Below are 27,092 nucleotides of genomic sequence, written 5' to 3'. Positions count from 1 at the left end.
TTCTAGCCAGGACCATGTACCCTCTGCAAGTGACTGTTAAAGCCGTGTTCGTTTTTCTGAACTAGATCCTCTTCTGCACCGAGGCTTGTGCTCTGCATTGCTGCCAGCTACCACCACAAGGCTGAAAGGAGATAATAAGGCAGAATCCAGCCAGCAAGGTCATACACGGGGTGTGTGAAAACGTTACAGTCCCCCTTCGGCAGAACAGGATTATGGAATTCTTCCTCCCAGGCAGCGTTAACGCCGCTTGAGTTTTCCAGGGTCAGAACCGCTTTGCCCTGATCCTAGGACCCTGATGACTTTGTCGGCTGCAATGATGCTGCACCCTGAACCTGGGAGCGAGCATCCTGGCCGAGCTCCTGCGGCTCCCTCCTGCTGGTAGGTCCTGAGTGGTTAAACTCCAGCCTGCACCTCGAGCCCAGCTGGGACTAAGCACCGCCCCTTCCCCCCCCCCCCCGCCTCCTCTCGCCACTCCTGCCCCCCTCCCGCCAGCTGCCTGGCACCGAGCGCTGTCGCGGCTGCCGTTCACACTTGTATTGATCGCTTTCCAGTACGCGGGGCCGCCGGAACCGGGCTGCCGCTGCGGCTGGGCAGGGACTTGAAGAAACTTGTGGGGGAGGAGAGCGCGTGTGCTGGGGGCGCGCTGCAGTCTCTCTCCCTGCTGCTGCCACTGGGAGGAGGAGGAGGCTCCGCTGAGGAGGAGAAGCTGCAGCCGCCGCCGCCAGGAAGGAAGAGGCAAGAGAGAGGCATTTGGAGCCCCCTAAAGTGCCCCCCGCCCCTGCACTGCAGGCGACATTTCCAGCTTCATGGGCAAAGTGTGGAAACAGCAGATGTACCCCCAGTACACCACCTACTACTACCCCCAGTATCTGCAGGCGAAGGTACGTACCGCCGCGCGGGGGGCGGCCGGGCTGGGCGCAGCTGGACTTGCGGAGTGTTGCTAACTATAGCCCGAGGCTGGCGGGGGAGGGGATCGGGTTACACACGCAGACTCAGACAGGAAAGAGCCGGCAGCCCCTTCCTGCCTCTGCCGCCGCTGCTCCGGGCCCTCCAGCCGGAGGGAGGGAGGGAGAGGGGGCTGGGCTCGCTGCAGGCTGCACAGCTGCCTGTTCCCCCTCTTCTCGCCCCCTGCTGGCCCTCCTCGCTCTTCCCCGTCCAGCCCTGCCTTTCCTTCTCGCCCATCCCTCCCTCCCTCCCTCCCTCGCCTGCTCCCCCATCCTCCTCCTCCCGGGGATCAGCGACGTCTCCTCCTTCCGAGCCATGTCCTCAACCCGCAGCCCCAAAGTTAAATAGAGATCAGGGCTGCGAAGGGCATTGCCGCGCCCCTGAAAGGGATGGGGATTGTTATTGGGCATCTCCTAAGGTTTAGCGTCGCCTCAGTCCTTTGCCCCCACGTTCCCTTTAAGCACAAAACCGGAGCCGAAGTTTAACGACAGGCGGCTGCTCTCCATTGCAGCTGCTTTGTAACTTTCAACTGGGAGGGAGGGAGCTTTCAGCTCAGCTGCTGGAGATGTTTGTCGTCCCTCCCCTCCCACACACACACTTTTTTTTTTTTTTTGAAAGTGTGCTTCAAGGTAATATACTTGATAGGCTGGTTTCGCGCACCCATTGGTTCTCATTATCTGTTGGTTACACCTTTTAAAAATCACTTTTCAAAATTGCTGAAAGTGTCAAAATCAACCTTGTGTTCTGAGAGCTGCTGACCGCGGATATATGGTTGTGTAGTTGTTGTTTTTTTGTTATTTGTGTGTATGTGAAGTCTCTCTCTGTCTTGTTTTGGAGTCTGTAAGGCCGACAGTCCCACTGCTCTAGAAGCATCATACAGCAAGCTTGCAAATGCAGAGGTGGTTGCATCAGCTGTCTGGAACATTTAGCATAAGCCTCTTCAACCACCAGTGTCACTTCTTACAAATCACAACAGGTCATGTGCGGGGTACCCTGTGTGAACTTTCTTATGGAGGTTATAGCCAGACTTTACTTGCTAATAAAAGTATATATGGCTTTGTGGTATTTTGCAGAACAGCAATCTCCTGTATCTTGTTTATCCCCCATGTTTTACAGTAAAACATGAATTGCAGTATTTGGCTGAAATAAACAGTTTGACAATCATGGAAGAATATAAAGTCAACAATGATAAGTCATTGAAATGCATTTTATTGTAGCTAGAAACTGATGGGATATGGTGCCAATCATTTAATATTGAATTATTAATTTTCTCTTACATGTGTCATCTTACAAGACAGAAAGTGATGACTATTTGTGTAAATAGTACTGTAGTTTAAAGAAATACTATGGAATAATCATTGAACTACTTTTTAGATGCAATGTATGTTTAATGTATTTTTTTTTAAATAATGCAACATAGGGTGCCTAAAGGACAGACAATTGTATCGCTCAACACTGAGCTGGATGAATAATAAATAAATACACTCAAGGTGGAGAAAAGCCCACTTGTATACTGGAACATTTACCTTTGTGATTATGTGCCATTAGTATTTCATTTCTAACTTACATAACATTTAATATAGATAACGCAATGCCACTTTTTGTTTTGGCCTATAAATAATTTAAGGGAGAAATGAAAAAAGATAAACTACTTACTATAGCTTGACTAGTAATTACGGTATATTCTAGAAATCCATGAGCCCATGAAAAAGCTTTAAAGACCATCTTCTAAAAGTGTGCTTCCTGTACAAAGTTTTTAATATTGATTTGTTTCGTCGTCAATGACATCTTCAAAACATATTTTGCAGTCTTTGCTATAAAATTACTCAGACAGAAATCACATTACTCCTCTTCTCTCTCTCTTTTTCCCCAGCGGAATGGAACCACTATCCATTTGACCTATCTATCTATCTATCTATCTATCTATCTATCTATCTATCTATCTATATATATATATATATATATATATATATATATATGAAATCACAGATCTGGTGATTAAATCCAAATTTCCGGTCTTAGAGATACCTTGAGTTATAAAAAGAAAAGAAAATTGTAGTTCCTCACAAAAAAAAAGCAGACTACTGCTGTCTCAGTATTCAAGTATGCATAATTTAGTGGGTGTGAGCCAGTTTCTCTTCATAAATCTTGTTTGAAAGTGTAGGAAAACTAATTACAAAATTCAGTTGCACTATTGCTTAGATCAGTAACAGATTGTGTCACCTGATATGGTTACATTCTCTAGTAACTGAAGTACAGTGTCTGTGGTCTTCACTAAACAACAGTTGCAACCGTGCTGAGCAGCCTTTGCTAAAGATGTAGCAGGAAGGTGAAGTATGGCTCTGGTTAAAGGAATATACTCTTCTAAATTAGAGATTTTATGCACCACTTTTTGTCCAGATGTGAATAATAATTGAATGGACTTTGAATAAGAGATGAACTGCAAATTTATAGTAGGAGATGGCTGAGACTGTTTTGAAGATGAATCTTTCCAAAGAAAAGGTCAAAAAGTATTCATTAGAAAATTTATGCTGGACCTATAAGGTCAGATTTTCATATTGTAAAGGACTTTGCCACAAAAATACATTATGCAATGAAAATGATCCAGGCTATGTTTTATCAACATCTTCACAGCCCTATAAATGAAATATTCAAATTATTTCAGCAACGTACCCTGTGAGAAGGGAATTAGTTTGCTGTGATTCAGTGACCTTCCAGATCCAGATAATGAATACAGTAAAATAGATTACTGAGCCCATGGACTCCCAAAAATGTGTAGAATAAACAATGAAGGAGAGAGTTCTGGCTTTAGCATGTAAAATAAATATTTATGGCTATTTTTAAAAAGTTTGAAAATATTTAAAATAGAGGACAAAGAATGTTGTTCAATTTCTGAGCAGTAGCAGTCCAATGAATTGTTACTTATTCTTTAGGACTGTGTAATACATGTGTGTTTTATTTTGACGTGTGTAATACATTCCTGTATTACATTATGTGTGGTATCTTAGAAGTGCAATTTTTAAAGCATCACTGTAGAGAGCATCAACTCTTTGGTTGAGATTTGTATATATCCCTGCATGTATAAAATAACACTTTCACATTTCAGTTCATTTTTTTTGTACACCTTATTAACAACAATTAGGTTTAAGAGATTCTCAACTTTCTAATAATAATAATAATAATAATAATAATAAATCATAATTAAAATATATTGATTAATAAATCCAGTCAGTGTCTGCATTGTGGTAGCACCCAGAGGCTTCATCCAGGATCAGAACAATATTGTTATATAGGTGCTGTATTGAGACATTCCCTAGACATTTTATTATGTGAGTACCTATCACAACAATGAACCAAATCCTTTTTACCTTACTCAAGTGAGAATTTTCATGAATACTGATTTTACAAATTATATGTAATATAATACACACAGTACTTTTTAAAAAAATCATTCATGCTTTGTTTTCCCTTTTTTGAATCTGAATTGGGATTTAGGAAAATCTCAAAGTATAGTCTACCAAATAAATATAAGCAGATAGGCAGATATTCTTGCTTTAGACTTTGCCATATTACATTCCAGTTCTGTTGACTGGCTTCCATTTCATCGTGGTGATTTGTTTATATAAAATATACTGTCTGTGCATGATGTTAATTTCTACATGGTGTTTTAAAAATTTCTTTAAAGATTACTAATTTTAATTTAGACAATGACTTTCTGGTAGTCTATTTAGTTGCCAAACCCTTTACAGTAATTAATGAATATTATTTATATGATAGAATCATATTTCCTAAACAGTACTAAAATACTGTACAACAACCTTACAGAAATGAAAGATTGTATCTCAGAATGAAGATTTGTTGTAATGTTTCAACTGTGTTATTTGATATAATCAAAATATGTTGTTGCAGCTACGAAAGGAACTAATATTTATAGAACTTAATAGGTGTAAAGTCTGCACCATCAAGTATGAATCTAAATTTTAGCAAAAATTGTAAAATGATGCAGAGAGCAGATACATTTCATTAGGTAAATTGTATTTTAAAAGGGGAAATGAAAATTTTGCACAAGCCTACCATAGTAATGAAAGAACAAATAAAGGATTTATTGAATTGAATGTTTATATTGCTGTTAAACAAAGCAGAAATTGTCTTATGAAGTGACAAAGAACAGTCCTCTCTATAACATTTTGAGTGTCAAACTAAGCAACACATTGCTATGTCTAATGCAGCATAGTATCTTGCTAGTACAAGCATCTTTGCTAATTTTTTCAGAGAGCTCTAAACTCCACAAAGCTGTCATCCTTTTAAATGTACCATAAGAACAGTTAAGTTTTTAATGGCTTGTGAATTTATTAGAGACATTTTAAAGAAAAATGAAAAGGTTTTAAAAAATTATGGTGTTTCCATGCCATACGGTGTTTTAATCAAAACTGAAAATCCCATTGTTCTCTAAAAAGTTTAAATTCAGATAATTTTTCTGTGCCCATTAATGTATCCGGTACGTTTCATTATAATGAATTATTCCAAAGTCTAATCAGACTTATTCTGCATGTATTATGATTCTGTGTAATACCTCTGCATAGTAAATTTGTTTCTAGCAAGTTAAATATTACAAAAATACAGGGGTTCTCATTGCATTGTGACCCTCTTCTGACAACAAAAATTACTACATGATTTCCTGGGAGTCTGAAGTCTAAGGCTGCCCAAGCCCCACCGCCCCAGGCCAAAGGGTCAGAGGCCAAGTGCTTCAACCCCAGGTTGGGGGCCTGTAACCTGAGCTCTCTAACTCACGACTGAACCCATTGGGTTTTGATTTTGGTGCTCGGTGTTCGGGCTCAGGCTTTGACTTCTGCTCTGGGCCTTCTAAGCAGGTCAGCCCTGGTGATCCCATTAAAATGGAGTTGTGACCCGCAGTTTGCGAACTGCTGCAACAATATATAAAACTCTCAGTAGCCAGAATAGTTGGTAGGATGTGATAGCATCTGTCACATTGTATGTATCATCGTTTTAAAACTTATTTTCATTTTTAATGCTGTACACAGGAATAATTGACACAGAGGAGTAGAAATACCATGAGTCTTCACTTGTGAAATATTCATGCCATTCTTCCATAGAAGATAAACTTCCTCCCACCTTTTCTCAATGGGCATTCCTTCCTTTAACTAGGGATGTGATGGGAAGCGGTTAACCAGTTCCATGGGGAGCAGCCCTTTGCCTGTGGCCAGCCACTCCCACCCTCGAGTTCCACATGGATGGGTCTGGGAGCCAAGAGGTCTGGCAGCAGCCCCAGAGGGGGGTCTGGGAGCCCAGAGAGCTGCGGCAGCCCCAGTGTGGGGGATGGGAGCCAGGAGAGCCAATGGCAGCCCAACACAGGGGCAGAGAGCTAGCGGAGCCAGCCCCACCACCATTGTAGTAGGCTTGGCTGTAAACAATGAACTCAAGGCTCCCTGGCTATGAACCTTTTAGGTAAACAAAGCAGGGTGGACCACAGAACACTTTATGAAACACTGGTATAGGGTAAAAGCACAAAGAACCAGATTTCAACAGGGGGAGACCAGATTTAATCGCTCGTGATGAACTTTTCATGGCCATAAATTCGGTAGGGCCTTAGTATGGGAAGAATGCACCATTATGCAGCAATCAGAAGCAGATATCCCCTTTTGCCAAACCTTGAAAAATGTATCCAATGCCTGTTGACCAAGGCTAACCATATTCACTAAATTAAAAACATTGGTACCCCAAATGGCAATCTCCTTTGGACCATGCTACTGTCTCCAGTCATGCCCCTTTTGCCCCTTCACAGTGGTTGTGTTCCAAAGACCTGTTGGTTGGTTCCAAAGACCTTAGTCTCCCACTGACTCAATTCTGTACCACTAATTAGTGCCAGGCCCACCACATCTATGTCAATTAAGGCTGCCCCTCCACTAAATCATTTAATCCTTGGCTGCTCTCTATCACCAAGTCTTGACAAAATAAACTAATTCTTAGCAGCCTCTTTTACATAATACATCAATTTATGTGCCCTCTCCTTACACAAGTCTGCAGAGTCCTTTGCTGCGGTTGTAGGATCCCCACACATATAAAGCCTGCTAGTAGGGTGAGAGGAGCTCATCACCAATAGAATCATAGAAATGTAGGCTTGGAATGGACCCACCTAGCTCATCTAGCCCAGTTCCGTGAACTGTGGCAGGACTAAGTAATATCTAAACCATCCCTGGTGGGGTATTTGTCTCACCTATTCTGAAAAACTTCCACTGATGGAGATTCTGTAATCTCCATAGGTCATTTGATCCATTACTTGACTAGGCTTGCAGTTAGGCTAGTTAAGTAATATCTAACACAGATCTCCCCTGCTGCACAGTACTTACCTAATGGTTGGACTCCTACTGCTTCAGAGGTGGCACAATCTGGATATGGGTGTGGCAGCTCACTCAGGATATCCTACTCTTAATGCCAATAGTGGATGTCCCTGTCATCACCCTAACTACAGCAGGAGCTGGGACAACCTAGCACTTCAAGTAGTGACAGCAACTAGACTGTTTCTGCAGATTCAGGAAGATCGCACTATATACTAGTTTTCATACATCCGAAAGAACTAGAAACCTTTTTTTTTTAAATGAAAGCTTAAATTCAGCAGAAGTTAATAGCTCTCAGGAAAGATCTCTGATTATGCAAAGAGGAATTTCATGCCTGACTCTCTGCCTTCTACAGTAGTAAAGATCAAGAACAACTTTCAAATGTTATTTGCACCAAAAATATAAACACAAATGCTGGTTCAGTATTGGTCCTCACATCTCAGGATCAGGCCCTTAAGTTGTTTCTCTAAACGACTGAAAAGTTAGTGAATTGCATCATACTTTAAAAAAAGAGAGAAAAGGAAATAACATTTTTCAAAAGTTCATATTGCCATAATAAACAGGTTTTCACATTCAAGCTTGTCATGGCAGAGAGCATAAAAATTACTACAGTATTGACTTGACTTTATAATAGCATTATGTGAAATCATTTTTCTGTAAGAACTGTAAAAAGTGCATTAATGGCAGTCTTAGACTCCATATCTAACTAATCAAATAGTGTCAAATCCATATCTGCTTCTCTCCTAATTTTTTACTGAAACAGCGTTCTTTGCTGCTTTCACAGTCATGAAGATATTCATTTGTCTATCTCCACAAATACAGATGGAATAGAAAACTATGATTTGATTCATTCTCCCAAATACTCTTTGTAGAAACAAAATAATTTCTTTTAATAGAGTGCATAACTATGGTAGAATTTTGGAATAATTTACTAATCATAGCAGGTTTGCAAATTATATTACTGAATAACATATCAGGAATCTTCATTCTATCAGCACAGTGTACCGCAGCAATGGGCAACCTATGCAAGTGAATGGGCCACATGAGCGGCCTTCCTTCATATCGCTGGGCTACAGGAGTATCGTAAGCAAGACAGTTTCCTGAGATAGGGTTGTTTTGCTAACTATGTTTGCACATGTAGAATTTGTGGGGTGTTCCAACTGAACTGTCGCAACACTTTGATTGGATGCAGAGGGTGAGCATGTCTCTCAGTCAGTGTCACATGCAATTAGTATGCACCTCACTTCACGTGCCCTGGCTTTATGTAGTTTTTTTCTTATGTGGATAGAAAGCAGAGGAATCTGGCAACCCTGCACGTGGGTAACGGAAAACAAAATGTCTCGCAGGCCACACATAGAACCCAGTAAGCTACAGGTTGCCCAGCAGTGGTATACAGTGTGGTTATACTTTGGGGCTCTTGTCTGCCTCCACCTACCTTTTGAGTATCTCTTGGATGAAATTAGTGGTGCAGAGGTCTCCAATTCAGGCAATTGTAACAACAGAATTAACCATCCCTCCCACCTGCCAAAAAAAGGAAGATTAGAGAATAAATTATTGGATCACTGGTAATTTTTCAATACCTAATCTAGGATTTCTTTTTCATTTCTCCAGTGCATGGAAAGCAATCACTTATTAGGCCAATAATTGTGGAGTGAGACTATAGATTTTAGAATAGTAGTTCTCTGCTTCATTCCAGCAAGATGTTCAGAAAATCCCTCATTTGTAGACTTGACACTTTCATTGATTTTTTTTTTAAATTACCCAGTTATTTGTAAGTAGTGTCTGGGCTTTTAGAGATCCACGAATCCAGATTCCCTGGTGGATCCACTGACTCTGCTTATGGTAGGAGATCACCATCTTAGCTGCCCTTCTTCTGCAATTAAAATGCCTATTCCTTGGACAGTAGATTTTTATGCTTTCATGTCTGACATGATAGCAATTACTTGTCACTACATTCAGTGAGAAGAACAATACCCCGTTGGCTAAAATTGCTTTGAAAATGTTGTAAAGCACAAAAATTAAGAGGGAAAACATTTGATGCTGGAGCAATGTTTATATAGAGTGTCTGACCACAGAATCTTCGTTCATATTGGTAGGCACTTACCTTTTATTTCGGTGTGGCTGTGTGTCAGAGCAGAGAATGCATAGTTTGACTCTGATTGTTGCATGCTATCATGTATTATTTTAGCCGGTTAAGTACTGTGGAATTATATAGAATTGTTATACAATCCTTGGCTGTGCAATCTAAACGTACAAGATTAAGGAGGCTATGTTGTAGCTGCCACTGGAAATTCAAGTAGAAGGGATTATTCTCTGAAAGTCATTGAGAGAGAGAGGATTTTATACCTTGTAAGGCACTGTGGTGTAAGACACAATGTATTCTTATCTATTCAGTCATGAGAACATGAGACAATGAGCACCATGATTCAAGAGGCTATGTTTTAAGATTAATGTCTGTACGGGACTCATTTTCTACTGAAAGATCTGTGCCCCCAATTAGGTGCTTTCAGAATAATCTTGCAAACATTTTGATTGATTTCTTGATTTATAGATATTGTCCTGCATATGGTAAAAACCAACAACAACCAATTGTGACTCTTTGTTTAAGTGGTTGGCCTCCAGTTCCCTGGTTATTGAGGAGTTAGAGCCAGCCTCTTTCTCCCCATCCAGTGAAAGATGTTTCTATATGAGAAATATATAAAATGGATGTGTCAGTCTAGTTAGGTTTCATAGTACCATTTTTTCTATGGGATGTTTCAAATGCCACGCAACCAGGTTATGTCTCACTGCGACATTGGCTCTCGCTGGTCACTCAGGGCAGTTCTTTTGCCTCAGAGCACCTTCTGCTGGCTGGTGTCTTGCCTTCAGTTACCTGTCTCCTGCACTGTTTCAGACTCTGTATCCATTCCTGCCCAGAGTGCCCTTTACTCACAGTATTGCCTTGTGGTAGTGCCCCTACCCTCTGAGGTCCTACTCTTCCCAGAGAACTCGAGCTCTCTATATCCACCTTGCCTCAGTGACACACTTCTCCAGGGGCAAACTGCAGTCTGAAATGGCCACTAGCAAGGGGTGTGGACCTGCTGCCTTCTTATATCCTGGCTGTCTCACTGCAGCCTGAGTACCCTGAGGCCTTGAGAGCAATGCCTCAGCCTGGAAGTTTACCTGACTAGAGGCCCCCCAACCTCTGCCTGCCTTTCCCCAGCACTACTGTCTCAGGAAGCCTCTGTAACTTCCCTGGCATCCAGGTCCATTATGCTCCACAGTTCCCCTCTTCTCCAGGAGCCCCTATTTATTCAGCCCCAGCTAAGCCCTAACTGATTGCTATATGCTGTAGCTCCTTGCTCCACAGTCCCAGCCCGCACCCAGGGTTGGGTTTAACCTTTGTTAGGGACAGTGCGGGGCAGATACCCCATCACGTGCCAAGAGAGAAAATTAATGATCTCTTTGATCAAATAGATCGTATGGAAGCATGTTTCCTGAACATGGAGAACAAGTACAGTCATGAGGTAAGATGGCTGCCTTAATCCTCAAGAAGGAAATGTAATAAACTACTGTTAGGTGTCCAGGAAAATCTGGTGAGCAGCACAGGATAAGCTAAGGTAATATGAGTCCCCTTTGAACATCAGTATAGATGCCTTTGTACTTTTTGCAAGATTGTGAAAGTGACACCAACTTTAAGTCCTGTTTTTTCTGATGGGGAGGTGAGGTGTCGAAGGGCCAGGACAGGAGTATTCATCAATTGGAGGTACACCCTACTCTGAGAGGCTTTGTAGTAGACATCCACCTTCCTGAGACACCATGACAGAGGCCAGTGTATAGTAATGACTTAAATCAATATGGTATTGAGAACACAGTGTTTCTGTTTTAATAAAGACTAACCAAAGTCACAAGCACGAGACAGACAGCAATATAACTTTGGTTACTTGGATATAAACTGGTGAAATACTCTTTTCTAGATTTCTTGCTAAGGATTTGTCTGCCCATGATACCAGAATTAATGGCGACATGATTAGTTAAGAAAGGTTTAGTTTTAACCAGGCCCTTTAATTAATTATTTTTAATGAAGCCATTATGTTATACTGCATACAAAATAGTCTTTGGAAAATAATTTTTGGCCAGGTCTGAGCATATGACAAAAATAAAAATGTATTCAAATTAATCTACAAACCTGCATTCTGCTACAGCATTGATAAGACTGTTAGACTACATGCAAAATACTACATTTGTCTCTATGCAAAGTTGCAGCAGTTTAATTAAAAGTGTGATTTATAATGCAGTTAAACTGGTGTAACAAGCTGAGTGGACACTCTTAAATGGATATAAACTTGGTTAATGTCACTTTATCGTAGACTGATTAGGAACAGGTCTGAGCTAAATTGAAATAAGCTGGTCTTAAAGTGAAATAAATGTATCCATACAGGTATAAAGAAATTGGTTTAAAAACTGGTTTAAGTTATATCAGTATAACTGTAATCCACCAACCATGAGTTCCCAATGTGACACTGGCTAAAAGGGCTTACATGAACCTTAGATGCCTAAATGTGAATCTGAAGTAGGAGCAGAGTGGTTATTTTACTTCTGTATTTTGCTCTGGTATGACCATTGCCAGGATACTGTGCCTTGTTCTAGTGTCTACAATTCAAGAAGGATGGTTATAAATTGGAGAGGGTTCAGAGAAGAGCCACAGGAATGATTCAAATATTAGAAAAGATGTCTTAAAGCAATAGCTTTAAGGAGCTCAATTAGTTTAGATTAACAAAGAGAAATGGGTGATGATTAATAGGGATGTTAAAATGTGTTTATTTTTGTAAACATGTAAAGTTGAAAATTTCAGTGGTTGCACATTTACATGCAGGGGGAGGGGAGACAGAAGTGCAGTGAGGGGGCAATGGAGGCAGCTCCATGGGAGCCAGAACTCGCGGGGAGACTGCTTTTCAGCTGGCTCTCTGTAAGCACCAGCACCTGCCTGCTCCCCCCACCCCTGCACTACTGTTTCTATGGGAGGAAGCAGTGCAGAGGGAGGGGATGGTTTGGGATGGACAGATGGCTCTGTGGGAGCTGCTTGAAAGTGGACTTCTTGCACATTCCGGCTCCCGCCTGCCCCTTCATGCTGCTGCCTCTGATATAGATGCAGCAGCATGGGGTGGGGACAGTCAGCTTGGCGGGAGCTGGTATGTGTGAGGAACTGACTTAAAAGCTGGCTCCCCATGTGCACTGGCTCCTACCTGTCCCCTGTCCCTGCACTGTTGACTCTGCATCAGAAGTAGCAGTGCGGTGGGACAGGCAACTCTGAGGGAGCCAGTACTAGTGCCTGCCCCTTCTCCCCGGGTGGCTGCCTCTTTAGGAGGCTGCGGCGTGGCGGGCAGGGCCGGCCCACAACATTTTGGCACCTGAAGCAGGGAGTTCAAATGACGCCCCCATGCCACCTTTTCTCCAGCCTGCCTGTTATGTCTCTTGTGCCCTCCTTTATTCAGCACAGCACTCCACCATCTCTGCGCATCTGGAGCAGAGAGAATACATATGCAGCAGCAGCAGACACAATTTTCTACACTCTGGGTCCTAGTGACGCCCCTCACAGTCTGGTACTTGAGCTGGCAGCCTCAGTTCACCTCATGGTAAGGCCAGCCCAGGGTGGGGGGAGGCGAAACAGGTGGTTCCGTAGGAGCTGGCACAAGTGTGAAGCTGGCTTAGAAACTGGCTCCCCATGCACACTGGCTCCTGCCCTCCCCCATGCTTCTGCCTCGTTGGGGGCTCTGTGTAACAGAGAGGGTTAATGGATGAGCTCAGGCTCATAGGTTAAATATAATTGAATACACACTCTCATCCTTATTGATAAACTGTTCCAATGGTCATGGTAAATTCTCCATCACTGTCAATTTTGAAGTCAAGACAGGATGTTTTTGTAAAAGCTATGCTCTAGGATAGTGGTGGGGAACTGCGGGCTGGATCCAGCCTGGGGCTTGCCTTGATCTGGCCCAAGAGACTCAGGGTTCGGGTTCCCCCCCCTCCCCATCCACTGCAGTACTGCAAGCCAGTACTGGCATTCCAGTCACGGGGGATGCCGAAGTTTGGTGCCCTTCCCGCCCCCCCGTGTGGCTGGAACATGCCTGCTGGCTGCCTGCTGGCTTCCTGCTGAGTTGGGGGGGAGAGGGGGAGCCCTGAACCTCGTGGGCTAGATCCAGGCAAGCTGTGGTTGGCATCCAGCCCGCAGGCGCTGCCTGGCAGGGGGAGGAAGCAGCTCTACACCAGGAATAGGAGCACAGGGCAGCTCTATTCTCTGTGCTGCTTGCAGGCTCTACCCCTTCTCCGCCATAATGGGAGCAGTAGGGGGTGGTGCCTGCCAGCGCAGGGTAGAGCAGACCCACCTACCCTTCCCCCCCATCTGCATCTGATAGATGCCCCATCTATTACTCCCTTTCACACGCCCGCTTCTGACCTTATCCTACCACCTGCTTCTTCACCCCTTCCTGCCCTGATCCACCACCCCACCATCTCCTGTACCCCCTCTTACCCAGACACCTTACCCCAACCCTCTCCTACACCCCCTTCCCATTCAGACATCCCACCCTAGCCCTCTCATGTACCCTTCCTTCCTCCTGCTCATTCCTTGAATGTCCAGCCCGTTTCTGTACCCTCCCTCCTGCCCAGACCCTACACTCCCTCTTAGCTCCCCAGCAGACGCCTCTCACAAACTGAACCCCTCATTTTTGCCCTATCCCAGAGCTAGTCTCCCACAAAATCTACTAGCCAGAGGCCCCCAGAAAAGTTAATTTGGCCCTCGGGAAGTCGTGAGTCCTGTCCCCCTCCCGATGGGGTTGCATGTGAAGGGAACCCTAGTTCCCAGAGCTGCATGAATGAGGTAAGTACTTGTTTGCTTATCAGTCAGGGACCACATCACTGAGGTTTTTGGTTGTGGTTTTTTTTGTTTGTTTTTTGCTTTTTACTTGTATGTGGCCCCTGATCCAAAAAAGGTTCCTCACCCTTTCTCTAGGAATTATTTTGGGGGAGTTTGATGGCCTGTGTTATAAGGAAGGTTAGACTAGATCACAATGGCGTGGAATCGGTTCCAAACCCGAGTAAAAGGCCTTTGCTGTGGGAATTTCCATGGGAGTTGAGAATGGAATTCCCCTCTACCTCTCAGGCTGCTGCAGCACAATCTCTCAGGGGCTGTAACAGCATCCTTAGCTCCTTCTTTCCCTTAGTGTAGAAATTTTGGTTAAGGTGATTATGGACCCACTGGCCACTTTCTCTCTGTATGCCTGATCTGTTCCACACTGCTGCCTCTCTAGTGTGAGTACCCTGTCCAACAAAACCATGGGTAGAGTCCTGCCTGGATACAAAATTTGCATCTGCATCCGTATCCATGACTCTCCCCCCCACCCCAAAAAAAGAAAAAAAAAAGATACCTGTAGATATAAAGTGGTTATCTGCAGATTTGCAGGACTCTAAGCACGGGGTTAAGTTGGCTGGGTTTAAGGCTTCCCACATTCATGGGAGCGAGGAGACGTGATCTGACCTTAAAAGAGGGCAGAATATAGCTCTTGGGCTACATCTAGACTACAAGCCTCTTTTGAAAGAGAGCGTCTAGACTGCAACCACTTCTTTCGAAAAAGTGAGTCGCTTTTTCAAAAGAGAGCACCCAAGCAATCTGGATGCTCTCTTTTGAAAAAAGCACAGTTTGCACTATATAGCGCCTTTTTCAAAAGAGCACTTTCGAAAAAAGGCGTTTTTCTTCTTAAAAAGAGGTTTTCTGCGGTCGAAAAAACTACCACTTTCTTTTGATTTACTTTCAAAAGAATGCGGCAGCAGTCTAGACGCAGATCACTTTTTTCGAAAAAACCCTGTAGTCTAGACACAGCCTTTAGATTGCTGGCATCTATTGAGTGAGGTTGTGTGTATGTAATTGAGACTAGTAGTTAGCCCATTGCATGCTATTACATATTTTAAGTGCTGTGTTTAGATATTTGGGCCTCAGCTATAGTAGAGTTATCGTTGTTTCAGTATTTGTGACTGAAGGGTGTTGAGGAAAAATGGAGCAAGCTGTCTTAATACATGCTGTGAGATTTAAAAATATATATATTTCAGCTCTAAAGTGATAAAAAATGACCTACAAAGAAAGAATTGAATGAGATGGGACTTGTAGAGGCCTTGCAGCAAAATGTCACATCTAATTTTCCATTTTCAGCATACTGTAATATTGATATTTTATTTCAATCAGGGTGGTAGTGGAGGAGGTTAGTACTTCAAATTATCAGCAGCTGCAGAATTAAAACAAGGGTATTAGTGACTCATTTGGACAAGCCCTGGCTTAAACATTCTGTCTCCAAGAAAAAGCATTTAAGAAGGGGCATATGACATAAATTTTGAATTTCATGAATAATGTCTGTGACCTTCTGGTTTCCACTGGGTAGCTGTGCTGATTAATGACAAAAAGGCTTTTGATAAATGCAGAAAATTAGAGAAAAGAATTGATTGCATGGAAACATTTGTTGGGGGACATCGCTGTTAATAGGATCAGATACTCTAATGAGCCTAATACAAGGTAGCTCTAATATCAGTATCATTGTTTTAGAAAGAAGGGATCTGAAGGTTTGTTGCCTTTCCTCCTCCTGTGTTTCATCACTGTGAACTTTGCTATGGCACGTGCAGACTAAAGACATAAAAGGTATTTCCTTTTCTAGTGGAAGGGGATTTATAGTCTACAAATATGCAGGTGGTATTTTAATAATGATTTCAGACTCCACTCCCTATCCTTTTTGGGCCAACATTTGGAATAAACTGTTTAAAAATGCAAGTTGCTTCTTCTGGCACAATGCTACTATGTTACAGTAAATAAATTATGCTTGAGACAGCAATTTCACTCCGAGTCTGTTTTCAGGCACTTAAAAACTTCAAAAGCTACCACTTAGGCAGACATTTTCCATTTTTTCTGTTGCACAAAAGGTGAATTTGTTAGGAAAATTTGGTAAAGTTGTGTAAAATTGTATACATGCATGTGGCAGGGTACCTAGTCCCGCACAGTTCGACCCTGGGATTGAGACCTTTACTCACAGGTCCTGAGGCTTAGCCCTTCCCATACAGGCCCTGAGGCCTAGTCCCTTATAACCAGGCCCAGCCTCTTATGCACAGGCCCTGAGGCCTAGTCTTTTACATGATCCGCTCCTAGTCTGGGATCTGGGAAGAAGAGGTAGGGGGGCCCAGGCCCGGGCCCGCCCTCTCCACCGGGCCCCAACCCAGGGCCCTATCAGTGGTGGGTGGTTCCCATCACTGGCTCAGCAGGGAGTTCTCCTTGAAACGCACCAAGCCCACCAGGGCATTTCCTGCTCCCTGCCCTGGGTTGCTTCCTATCCCATCCCCCTGGCTAGCAGAGGGCCCACCTGTAGACGTGGGGCTGGCGGCCATAGAGGCGTTGGCAGGCTCAGCGACTGGTTCAGCAACAGAATCTGGGGGACTGCACGGTGTAGTCGGCGTTGTAATTGAGCTCGGCCTGGGGATGGTAGTGGCGGGGTAAGCTGGTCTGGTGCCTCTCGCTCCGGCTGCTGCGGTTGTAGCTCTGGTGGTTAGGCAGTGGTTAGCCCCAACTGGGCTGCTCTGCAGGCTTTTATACTGGGGCTGCACTGGGAGCATGACCAGTAAAGTTGTGCGGGAGGGGCGTATTCCACCCAATAGGTGGGCTTCCCTCCCACTTGTTCAGTGCGGGATTGGCAGGCCCCGTCACAATGCAAAAGCAGGACAGTTGACGAAGAACTAGAGCCACAAGTTTGAATTGCCTAATTTTTATTATAAACAATCAATATTAATCTTACGTTTACACAACTTTTATGCTCAATACGTCATGTTTGCACAGAAGAACTAATTACCACAGTATAAGGTCTTTGTGTGCCATGGCCCTGAGTTATGGTTAGCTAATTTAAATTTGTCTGAATGATCTGACATGGTATGTTTGTGAATTTATTACTTACAAAAGATACTGGACTGTTACCTGGAAAGTCCTTCAATGGTAACATGGACAGGCACATGCTAACTGTTTTTACACTGCCTCACTCATGTGTTTGATCTCTGGTTTAGAGGAAATATCTCTTATTTGAAAAAGTAGGGAATTTTCCAAGTTCATTCAAATCTTGTTTTTTTCTGAAGAGACTAGTTTCCAATATCCAATTTATTTTGTAATTCCTTAGCCACAAAACTGCCCCTGGTTGTAGGATGCTGTGCCAGAATTTAAGCTTTCAGTTTTGCAAAATAAATTGAATTTTGTATAACATAAATTTCAGATGTACTTTATTAAAATTTAAACTTCTAATTCACATGAGGCTCCTGCAGCATTTCCAGGCTGGACCAGATTGTTCTTTATGCCAATCCAGAGATTTCAAAAGAGAATGTAGGTGCAACTTGCTGTGGAGCAGGTGGGGCTTTGCTGATATAAAGGGTGTTAAATAGTACATCTTGTCCTTTTTATGTCTGCCACATACATAGGTGCCAACGTCTGTGCAGCTGCATGTGTGAGATGGCAAAAGTAGGACATGAAGCTGTGCACAACTGGACAGCTTTGGCAGGATTATGTTCTGGAGTGTGTCTGGGAGTGGTATGCATAGGAATGAGACAAGAAGAAAGGAATGGGGAAGACTCCAAAAAGGTGCCTGTCAGGATTAGTTCAGTCTCCATTACATGTGTTCTCCTTGGATGGCAGGTAAAACTAGGCAGTTTCTTAAAAGCCACCTTCTGTCCCTCCTTGCTCTGGTAGTTCTAGTGCTTCTAGCCACAGGAGTAACTTACATTTACAGGGCTGCAGGCTCAAGGATCAGCCAGCAAGCTCACATATCTCTTCTCCATGTATCGGAGGAGGTACATTAAGTGGCCCCATAATGCTAACATTGGACTGGTCCCCAGTCTCGTATTGCCTTTTGATATGGGAAGGTGGTGAGAGGAGAAAGGGAGTGAACACCAAGCCAGATAAAGGAAAAGAATAAGGAAAATAAATAAAAATTGCTAGAGAGGAAAAAGAGAAGGGGAACGAATAGGGCAGGAAAAGGCAAGCGAGAGAAAATGGCACAGAATAAAGGTGCAATTATGGCATCTGTGCCAAAACACAGTGCAAGGAGACACCTCTAGCTGCCAGGCTGTCTAAGGAGAAGTCAAGTTCCACCATGGAGCGGTTGGAAGCAGTGTTCTGTAGGGGACTATGTTCTAGTCCCTAGTGGGCAAGGGGCTGGACCTGATGACCTCCTGAAGTCTCTTCCAGCTCTATGATTCTAAGTTCAGTGAGAATGAAAGGAGCTCTTTTTCCAAAAGGACTGACTTTGCCTGGACTGTTTCCTTTAGTTGGTGGGGTGCTGCGTGGGTTGTTCTGATAGGTTTGTGAGAGTGCTTAAGGTGCTTTGGAGGAAAGATGTGTGTGGGGGGAGGAGGGAAGGTTATATTGGCTGTTTCTTCAGGACTAAGCTACTCCAGCCATACTGTAAGAAATTATCCATGCCCTCAAGCTGTAGTGTTAGGTAATTCCTTGCTCAGAATTGAAGGTTGCTATTTCTATTCATTTCCTGTAATTTATTGCCAGGATTTTTCTACTTGTGTCTAGTGCCCAAGAATGGGGTACATGTCAGGATTTCCTGACGGAAGGAAGAGGAGAGGCTATAAAAAAGATTCTGAACAAATGAAGCCTCCAAAAGCTGTTAAAAGTTACCCCCTTCCCCTCTTTTAAATACATCTTTAGTTTTAGATTTTCAGAAATTCACCTAACACAATATCCTGTTGCATACATACAAATAAAAAAAATTAATATAGAAAAACAAAACAAAATACACACCCGCTCTGCAGACTGTTGACATATCTCTCAAGGGCAAATGGGTCAACAGGTTAGCAATGAAACAAACATATAAACAGCATGTATATTAAATATTGAATTGCAGTTCAAATTATCAGCGATGTAAGCTTTTTAGTTTCATCTCATCAAACTGTGTACATGGATATGTGCTTTCTTACATGAAAGTCTGTATAATTTATAGCTCTCCTATTTGTACCATGCCCAAATACTTACCAGTATTTCTTATGTAATCAGTGTGAATGTGCCAGACCATATTATACTGGTTTTGTGCCAGTAACCAAGGAAATTCATAAAAAGTTTTCTTGCAGGGAGAAAAAGCCATCAATTGAATTGGTGGATCTATTGCTTGGAGTAGAAGCTCGATAGAAGAGCTGATCACTTAGCTTAAGAGCAGTTATCCGACCTGTGGAGTGAATAGCAGGTCCAGCTGAAGGCTTGGACTACCAAGTGCACAGTGGGATAGCATCTTAACATCTTGTGACAGAGACTATAAAGGAACCCCGTTATACATTAATTAATGCCCAATTCTTTGAATTGTTGAGTGCCCTCAGCTTCTTTTATAGCCTATCATTGAGGAAGTTGTCAACAAGAGGTCTCACACAACTCACCTTTTCTGGTGAGGATCTACCACAGGAGACCATCGTGACCCAAAATGCTGCTCTTTGAGAAAGTGATAGATGTGGGAAGCAGTGATTCAGTGCATTCATTCGACAGTTTCAGACAGTAAATGTCTTATGAGTTCTGGCGCGCAACCTGATTTATCTTTCCCTTCTACTAATCTGGAAACCCTAAAGGAAAGTGTTGGTGATAATATCACCTGTTCTGCTAATTTTCCCCAGGTCTAGTATCTATTTCTACTGCAGATTGCAATGCTGTGATAATTTTTTGTTTGTTTTAAAATCTCCCACAGTGCAGGTGATGCAACTGACTGAAAATATAACAGTGAATTTAAAAATGGTGACCAGCAGCTCACTCTTCCATCTCCTTCAATTTAAATAATCCTCTGAGGTTAGAATTTGGTATCTAGTTCCTTTATTCTGATGTTACACTGATTCTTAGATAAAAGCCATATTACTGGTATTTTGATGCCCAAGTTCAGTAGCAGAAATTAAGCATTGATGAAAGGTTAAAGGTAGGAACGTTGTGCCTGCTGCTTCTCCCATCAGCTTCAGTGGGAACATCATTGGGTCCTAAAATGAATTACTGATATTGAAGCAAACCAAGTCACAGCACTAGAAAGTAACTAATAGGACCATGAGGTGCAGTATATTGTTGGTGGTAATACTTAGGGCTTGTCTACTCTTGGAGGTTTACTGAAATAACTATTCTAGAATAATTCTGGAATAGCTGTTTGTCAGTTCCCTAGAGTAAACAAGCCCTTTAGTGAATTAGATAGAGTGGGCCAAATTCAGCCCTCCCACAAGCTCCACCAATTACATTATTTTGTAGTTTTTCAAATTGTTTTCATTGTTTGCTAAATCAGCTAAAGGTAAATAAACAACTATGTAATCTGTAAATATCCATTCACTCACATCAAAGTGAACTTTACCTGAGTAAGGAATGCAGCATTGGGCCCCAAATTTTTTCTTGGGATTACAAATGAGATTCTTCCCGACCTTGTATTCTGCATTTTTGTAAATTATATTCAAAAGCTATTTATTTACTTTTATTTGTAATTTTCAATTAAAATTATAGTTTTATCATAAGAAACTGAGGCCTTATGTGAGAGGAAACGAGGAATAGGTTCCTTCCTGTTACATACAGGTACAGTTAAAGTTGTTAAACACCTAAAATACTACATATATGCTGACTTTTTATTAGCTGTATTTAAAGTAATGATTGGAGCAGGAGACATGTTCTGCTATATTACATCCATGCAAATCCATAGAATATAATACGGTTGCATGAGTTTTAGAGAGTAATGTTTAACCCTAAGTATGAAGGCAGGACTCCATTTTGCTGTATCAAATTCCGTTTCAGATATACATATGCAGAAATTCACTTTCTGTTAGGAAGCATAAATTCTCTCCAGTTACTACTTCATAAGGATGGAATGTATCCTGTGACTCATATGTAGCTAAGGATTCATAATCAAATTATGCATTAGAAATAGTTGAAAAAAGTAATTATTTTTGCAGAGAAACAGAGCTTTATGAAACAGTATTTTTCAGTTCTTTCAATATGGGCCAAAAGTTTAAATCAGTTAACTGTAAACTCAAAGTAGAAGAGATAATATATACTTGTGGAATTTAAATGCATATGTATTTTTTTCCTACTTATTCTATTTCTAATTTTAGTAATATTCGTAGAATTTTTCAATGCAGCTTGTTTAGTCTTTTTGTTTCTTAGTTGGATTCTTCTGAGTATCCAAGTTTTTGCTTTGCTGTTGATCAGGAAAGGTCTAATTTTGTGATGTTGCATTTCCAAACATACATATAACTTTTCCTGCAAAGGAGGAGAATTTTCCCCTAAATTCTCATTGAGCACCTGCACGGAAGCATCTGCTAACGCCTTATTTTCATGTAAAAATGATCTACGACAGAAAATAATACGGCATTAATGAACTTTTGTTATCCACGTTCTGTGCCACTAAGATCAACAAGAATTGTATGAATTCAACTTCCCAATGTGGTAGGCTGTGTGTCAGAGCAGCACTTGGTGCACATGGGGATAGTGGAGCCACAGGTAACTCTCTGCCCCCTTTATTTGCCTTCTAATCATGCAGGCTATTAGGGAGTCAAGACCTAGTATAAGCTGGAGTTCTGTCATCAGGATGGCCAGAACACATTGTTCTCCAGCCCCTCCTTCTCCTGCCCTGACCCCCTACCCAGCCTTTTCCAGAACCCTTCCTATTCCAAGAGGGCAGTTCTCAGTTGCTGCCATTGGTTCAGCACAAAGAATTGCTGAGGATCTGGCCTAGCAATTTTATGTACAGAGAGGGAGAAAATGTTTTGTTTTTTTCTCCAAATGTTAGTAGTAGTATATTTGGAATTGGAATAAACAGCAAAGCAAATACTGTTCTTCATATCTCCTCATCTGTATACTTTAAATTATAGTCTCAAAGACTAAGCATATCAAGAACTTTTTCTGCAAAGTGCACTCCAAATTAAAATAAAGATAATGATTTTCTATAATATCATTAGTCTATATACATTGATAAAATATTGTTTTCTTTAAACTGGCTGTAGCATATTGACAAGTAAGTCACTATCTTGCCATTTGTTCAGTCTGAAAAGACTCCTGTAACCATGCAGAATCTTTATTGGATTGTTGTGGTGTAAGGATTGCTCATGCTGAGAGTAGCAGAAATTAGGGGGATTCTGTGCAGGGGTGCACCTTTGTGGAATATAATGCAGGACTGGGGCATAAGTGATTAGCTTGGACCTTGATATAAATTTTCACAACATTGAGCTCTTCGGTGCTTGATTCTCCAAACACTTACTCATGGGAATAGTGCTTGTAACTACTGATGTTAGTAAAAACAATTCGAGATTAAAGTTTTGCAGGTTTAGACCATAAGTCCATCTCTGTTTTACCTATAACACTGACAGGAAGTTTTATCTCTATGTGAGACTGAACATTGTGTAGGTTATTAGAGAAACATGTTAGAAGTTATGGGCAAGCTGGTTAGGAAATTCGTGATTTTCATTAATTATTTTGTTGTAATACAATAAGACAGCTAGTTATGAAGAGCAGTATTTACTACAGAACAGGGCTTCTGCAGATGGGAAGACAGGCATTTTATTCCAATTCCAGATAATTATTTCTTTGGAGAAATTTCACTGCCTTGCTAGGATTTCCTTTCCTTTATGCACCTAAGACAGAAGTAATTATGTAATGGAAACTTGGAATGTGTAAATGACATACTTTGGACAGTAAGTTAACTTTCTTTTTATACAGAATTAAAATTTGGAATGTTCTGTTTTTTGTCATACATTTGCAGTCTGCAGATTCTAATAACAATTCACTGCTCTGGGAGTGCACATGTTCTTGTATTTCTTGCTACAGATGTATATTTTTATAGTCAGAAGATTCCTTTACATTGAGAAGAATAATTTCATAGTGATTATTGAATGTGGCAGAGATATGTTCAAACTAACTATAAATTGTGAAAGCAGTGAAGTATTCCTGATTGCACTCAAAATGTATATGCCACATTATCAGACCATGTGCATTTATTTTTCATTTATTAAAGCCGTCATTTGTTAGCATTCAGTGAATACCTTTTTCAGTGCAAAAGAGACAAGCAAGCCACAGATAGCAAAGCAGTGCCGCTACTCAGAAAAAAATGGCACCACATGAACAAAATATTAGGCTGGGGCTATAAATGGCAGCTTATCATGCTGAACAAGGAAACCAACAACACAGTATGAGGTCCCTAGCTGTGATCTAGCACAAAATAAACATAAAATCCTAAAGAAAAGGCAACTGTCACTTAAATTTAAGTGTAAAAAGCACAAGCTTCATTATTCTGCTGATTGTGACAAACCATATACAATGTTTACAATAAGTATTGGAGAGTTGCCTAGCACTGGAATGTACACAATTAATAAGCATAGTTTAACTGTGCTTTCATGTCTGTATATTGCTAAAAAGACCTTCATTGTACTTATATAATAGTAATTCTTCAAACTTTTAATATATACAAGAACACAAAACATCAATTTGTTATTTTATCCCATGATATCTCAGTGCATGGCTAACATCATTTTACATTTTGAACCCATGGAACTAAAGATGAATTAGATATATAATAATGATATGGGCATGGCAAAACACAAACTCTCTTCTGATTTGTGGATGTGTACTTGCATTTGTTTGGCTCAGTGTTCAGCTAATCAGTTTATTGCAAAGTTAATTTTGATTCTTTTTGTGCACCTTTACATCAGCAATAAACAAGATCGACATATTTGTCCTTCTCTTGATATAGTTACTCAGAAATAGCAGATGCAAATAGCTTTATTTCCAGTTATAGTCTAAAAGTATTTCTAACATGACGGTGCATCAGTGTATTTTTAAAATTGGATTAAATTGAATTTAAATTTCAGTTTGGTATGACAATAATATAATAAATGCTTCAGAGCGGTTCATAACAACAGAAATACTGATATAGGTAATTCTGTTTTTTCTATTACATTTGTTATTAAAGGATGATGGAACACTGAAGGAATTTATAAATCTGTGAACCATAGAAGTTCTAAATGTGTTTCTAATAATGAACTATTTTAACTTTTCTAAACTAGACGTCAAGAAATAAGGGCCACATTTGCAACTTTTTTTATGAAAAAATGTTGATGTTAGTGGAAGTTCATTCGTGAAATGATGGCAGTATATGGGTTTAAATTTTCAGTATTTGAACTATTTAAATCTAGGGGAATTAGATTGCGTAACATATGGTGGAGTGTAAAAAGATTAACAGCAATGATACAATTTGAAGCATTCTACTGCAAATTCTCATTGGTATCTACAACTGATGGAGCACAATTGAAAGCATGTAAAAAACATAGGCCCACAATATTCAATATACAGTTTCTGGTCAAATTCTGCAGTCCTTTAACTGAGCAAAATAATCATTTGGCCAGTAGTATTTTCAGATAATCATTCAGCTGTGTTAGAATTAGTTTGTATAGAATTAAAACATCAATAGAAATTGTTTGTGTTTGGACTGCTTTTCTCTTAAGTTCAGAGGGCTGTATAAATAGAATGATAAATTGTTAATGCAAATCAGAGCTATGTGATACTTGTCTGAATATTTTCTACACTGTAGTAGAGATGGTCATAAGGGAAGGAATAATCGGTTGAGGCTGATAAGGATGCAGAGTAGACATTGAAGCCTCTTTTCAGTTTTGAGAAAAATGTCATTCTGTAATTAAAAATGCAAAATACTATTCATATTGAGAGCACAAAGCATGTAGTATTATTGCTTAATACAGAACTGAGAAACAGTGCCGTTGATGGGGGTGCTTTTCTGAAAATAGGAAAGTAAACAGAAATTCATGAGCAGTCTTGCAGCATGTTTGCTCATGATGTTAGATGGAGCTCTTCCAAGTAGAACCATCAGGAGATTTTTATTATATGTATACACAATGACTTTAAGGCTGTTTTCTTAAGAGCAGGTTAGATAGATATCTATCAGGGATGATCTAGATGGTACTGGGTCCTGCCGTGAGGGCAGAGGACTGGATTCAATGACCTCTCGAGGTCCCTTCCAGTTCTAGTGTTCTATGATTCTTCAACTTGTATTCACTATTTTTTTGAACTGTTACCTTGCTCTCCATCCAGGGAAAAAGGAATCACCATGGTGCACCACTGCTGCCATGTTGTACCCCTATAGCTTTTTAGTAACAGAATGTTCATTCATACAGTAAATAACAGATTCTTCCTTTCCAGAATAAGTAGGTCTTGCCACAATGTGGGGATTCCATTAGTGCTCCTAGTATTTAAAGTAAGACTGACATGCATTCATACCCTAACTACGTAAATTAAACACCAGTGTAAAATTTGAATGGGGTTCATATGTGTTTTGAGTGTAAAATAAGCTACGCTTTTACTGGGTGGTTGGGGATTGCTTGAACAATATGCCTACACACAGCTGAGACCATCCATGGTTTGAGGCAGGGATGCTATTCAGCTGTGCAAAACCAGTCTCTAGTGGACTTAGGAGGAAGGCAAAAAAGAATGTGTAAAACTTAAGGATAAGCTATGATAATGCTGCTGGCTATTACAGTTGATGGCTGGCACCATAATTAAGTAATAGCTAGCTTATTTAGATAACTATTTTTATTCTCTATTGTGTATCAGTAAGGACTGCTGGGAGGTCAGTGCTACACAAAATTTATAACTACATCTTGGGCAAATCCTGTTTCTTCCTCCATGGCCTCAGAGGGCTCCCTGGCAGCTGTATCAGTGATTTTCCATGGCAATTCCAAAGTGACTCCATACACAGCAGAATGCGGGGAGGGATGGGACCAGAGGTAGAGATGTAAGTGCAGACTCAGGGCACTCCTCTGGACATATCTCCCTGATGCTAAACACTCTGCTGGGCATTGGTGTGAGGATTTGGCCTGCCATATAAGCATCTTCAGGGGTGCTTCTTATGTTAAAGCAGAGTCAAAGCAGCAACTCAAGCCTGAACTGCGTCAGGAGCCAGTACCCATCAACATCACCATTGCGTGGAGTTCCTGTTTCTATTGCACTGGTTCACATTTAGTGCATTTTAAAAGCCTCAACAAACCTGAGGCCTGCTAACAGGTAGAGCTGTAAGTGTGTAATTAAAAGTGTGATTTTAATTTGACTTGCTTAACCTGATGCAGCAAGCTGTGGGGCCACTCTTAAATTAAATCTTTATAAATCATATTGATTTAAGTAATTTAGGACCAGGTTTAAGATAAACTGGAATAAGCCAATCTTGAATTGAACTTAATGTCTACACAGGACCTTGAACCAGTTTAAGTAAATTGAATTAAAAAATGATTTAATTTACCCCAGAGCCCCTTCTTTTCTCAGTGTTCTGGAAAAGGAAAGATATAAGAACAGTCATACTGGATCAGATCCAAAGTCCATCTAGCCCAGTATCCTGTCTTTCGACAGTGGCCAATGCCAGATACCCCAGAGGGAGTGAACAGAAACAGGTAATCATCAAATGATCCCTCTCCTATCTAGGGTTGCCAGGTTTCCGATTTTGAACTGGACAGTCCAGTATTTGAGCTTTCTGTTCGGGGAAACAAATTGAGAAAATATAAATGTCTGATATTTTCTGAATAAGATGTAATGTAGATTGTGATGTAATGTCAAGTGTGTCCGATATTGTTGTTAAAACCATCTGGCAACCCTACTCCTGTCATCCATTTCCAGCCCCTGAGGCTAGAGACACCATTCCTACCAGTCCTGGCTAATAAGTCTTGATGGATCTAACCTCCATAAATTTATCTGGTTCTTTTTTGAACCCTGTTTAAGTCCTGGTCCTCACA

At 41.2% G+C, this 27,092-nt stretch overlaps 1 protein-coding gene across 2 annotated transcripts in view; it reads left to right on the top strand.

Annotated features, from left to right (window-relative positions):
* Positions 1-466: 466 nt before the first annotated feature.
* RBMS1 (RNA binding motif single stranded interacting protein 1) overlaps positions 467-27,092 on the top strand; it is a 224,942-nt gene continuing 198,316 nt past the window's right edge. For both annotated transcript variants that reach the window (XM_006111647.2, XM_006111645.2), the window contains exon 1: positions 467-881. In XM_006111647.2, the coding sequence (XP_006111709.1) occupies positions 807-881 (75 nt within the window). In that variant the 5' untranslated portion in view covers positions 467-806. The remainder of the gene's footprint in view (positions 882-27,092) is intronic.

This window comes from Pelodiscus sinensis, chromosome 7, assembly GCF_049634645.1.
Source record: "Pelodiscus sinensis isolate JC-2024 chromosome 7, ASM4963464v1, whole genome shotgun sequence".
Lineage (NCBI taxonomy): Eukaryota > Metazoa > Chordata > Testudines > Trionychidae > Pelodiscus > Pelodiscus sinensis.
This window is presented reverse-complemented; position numbering and strand designations above follow the sequence as displayed.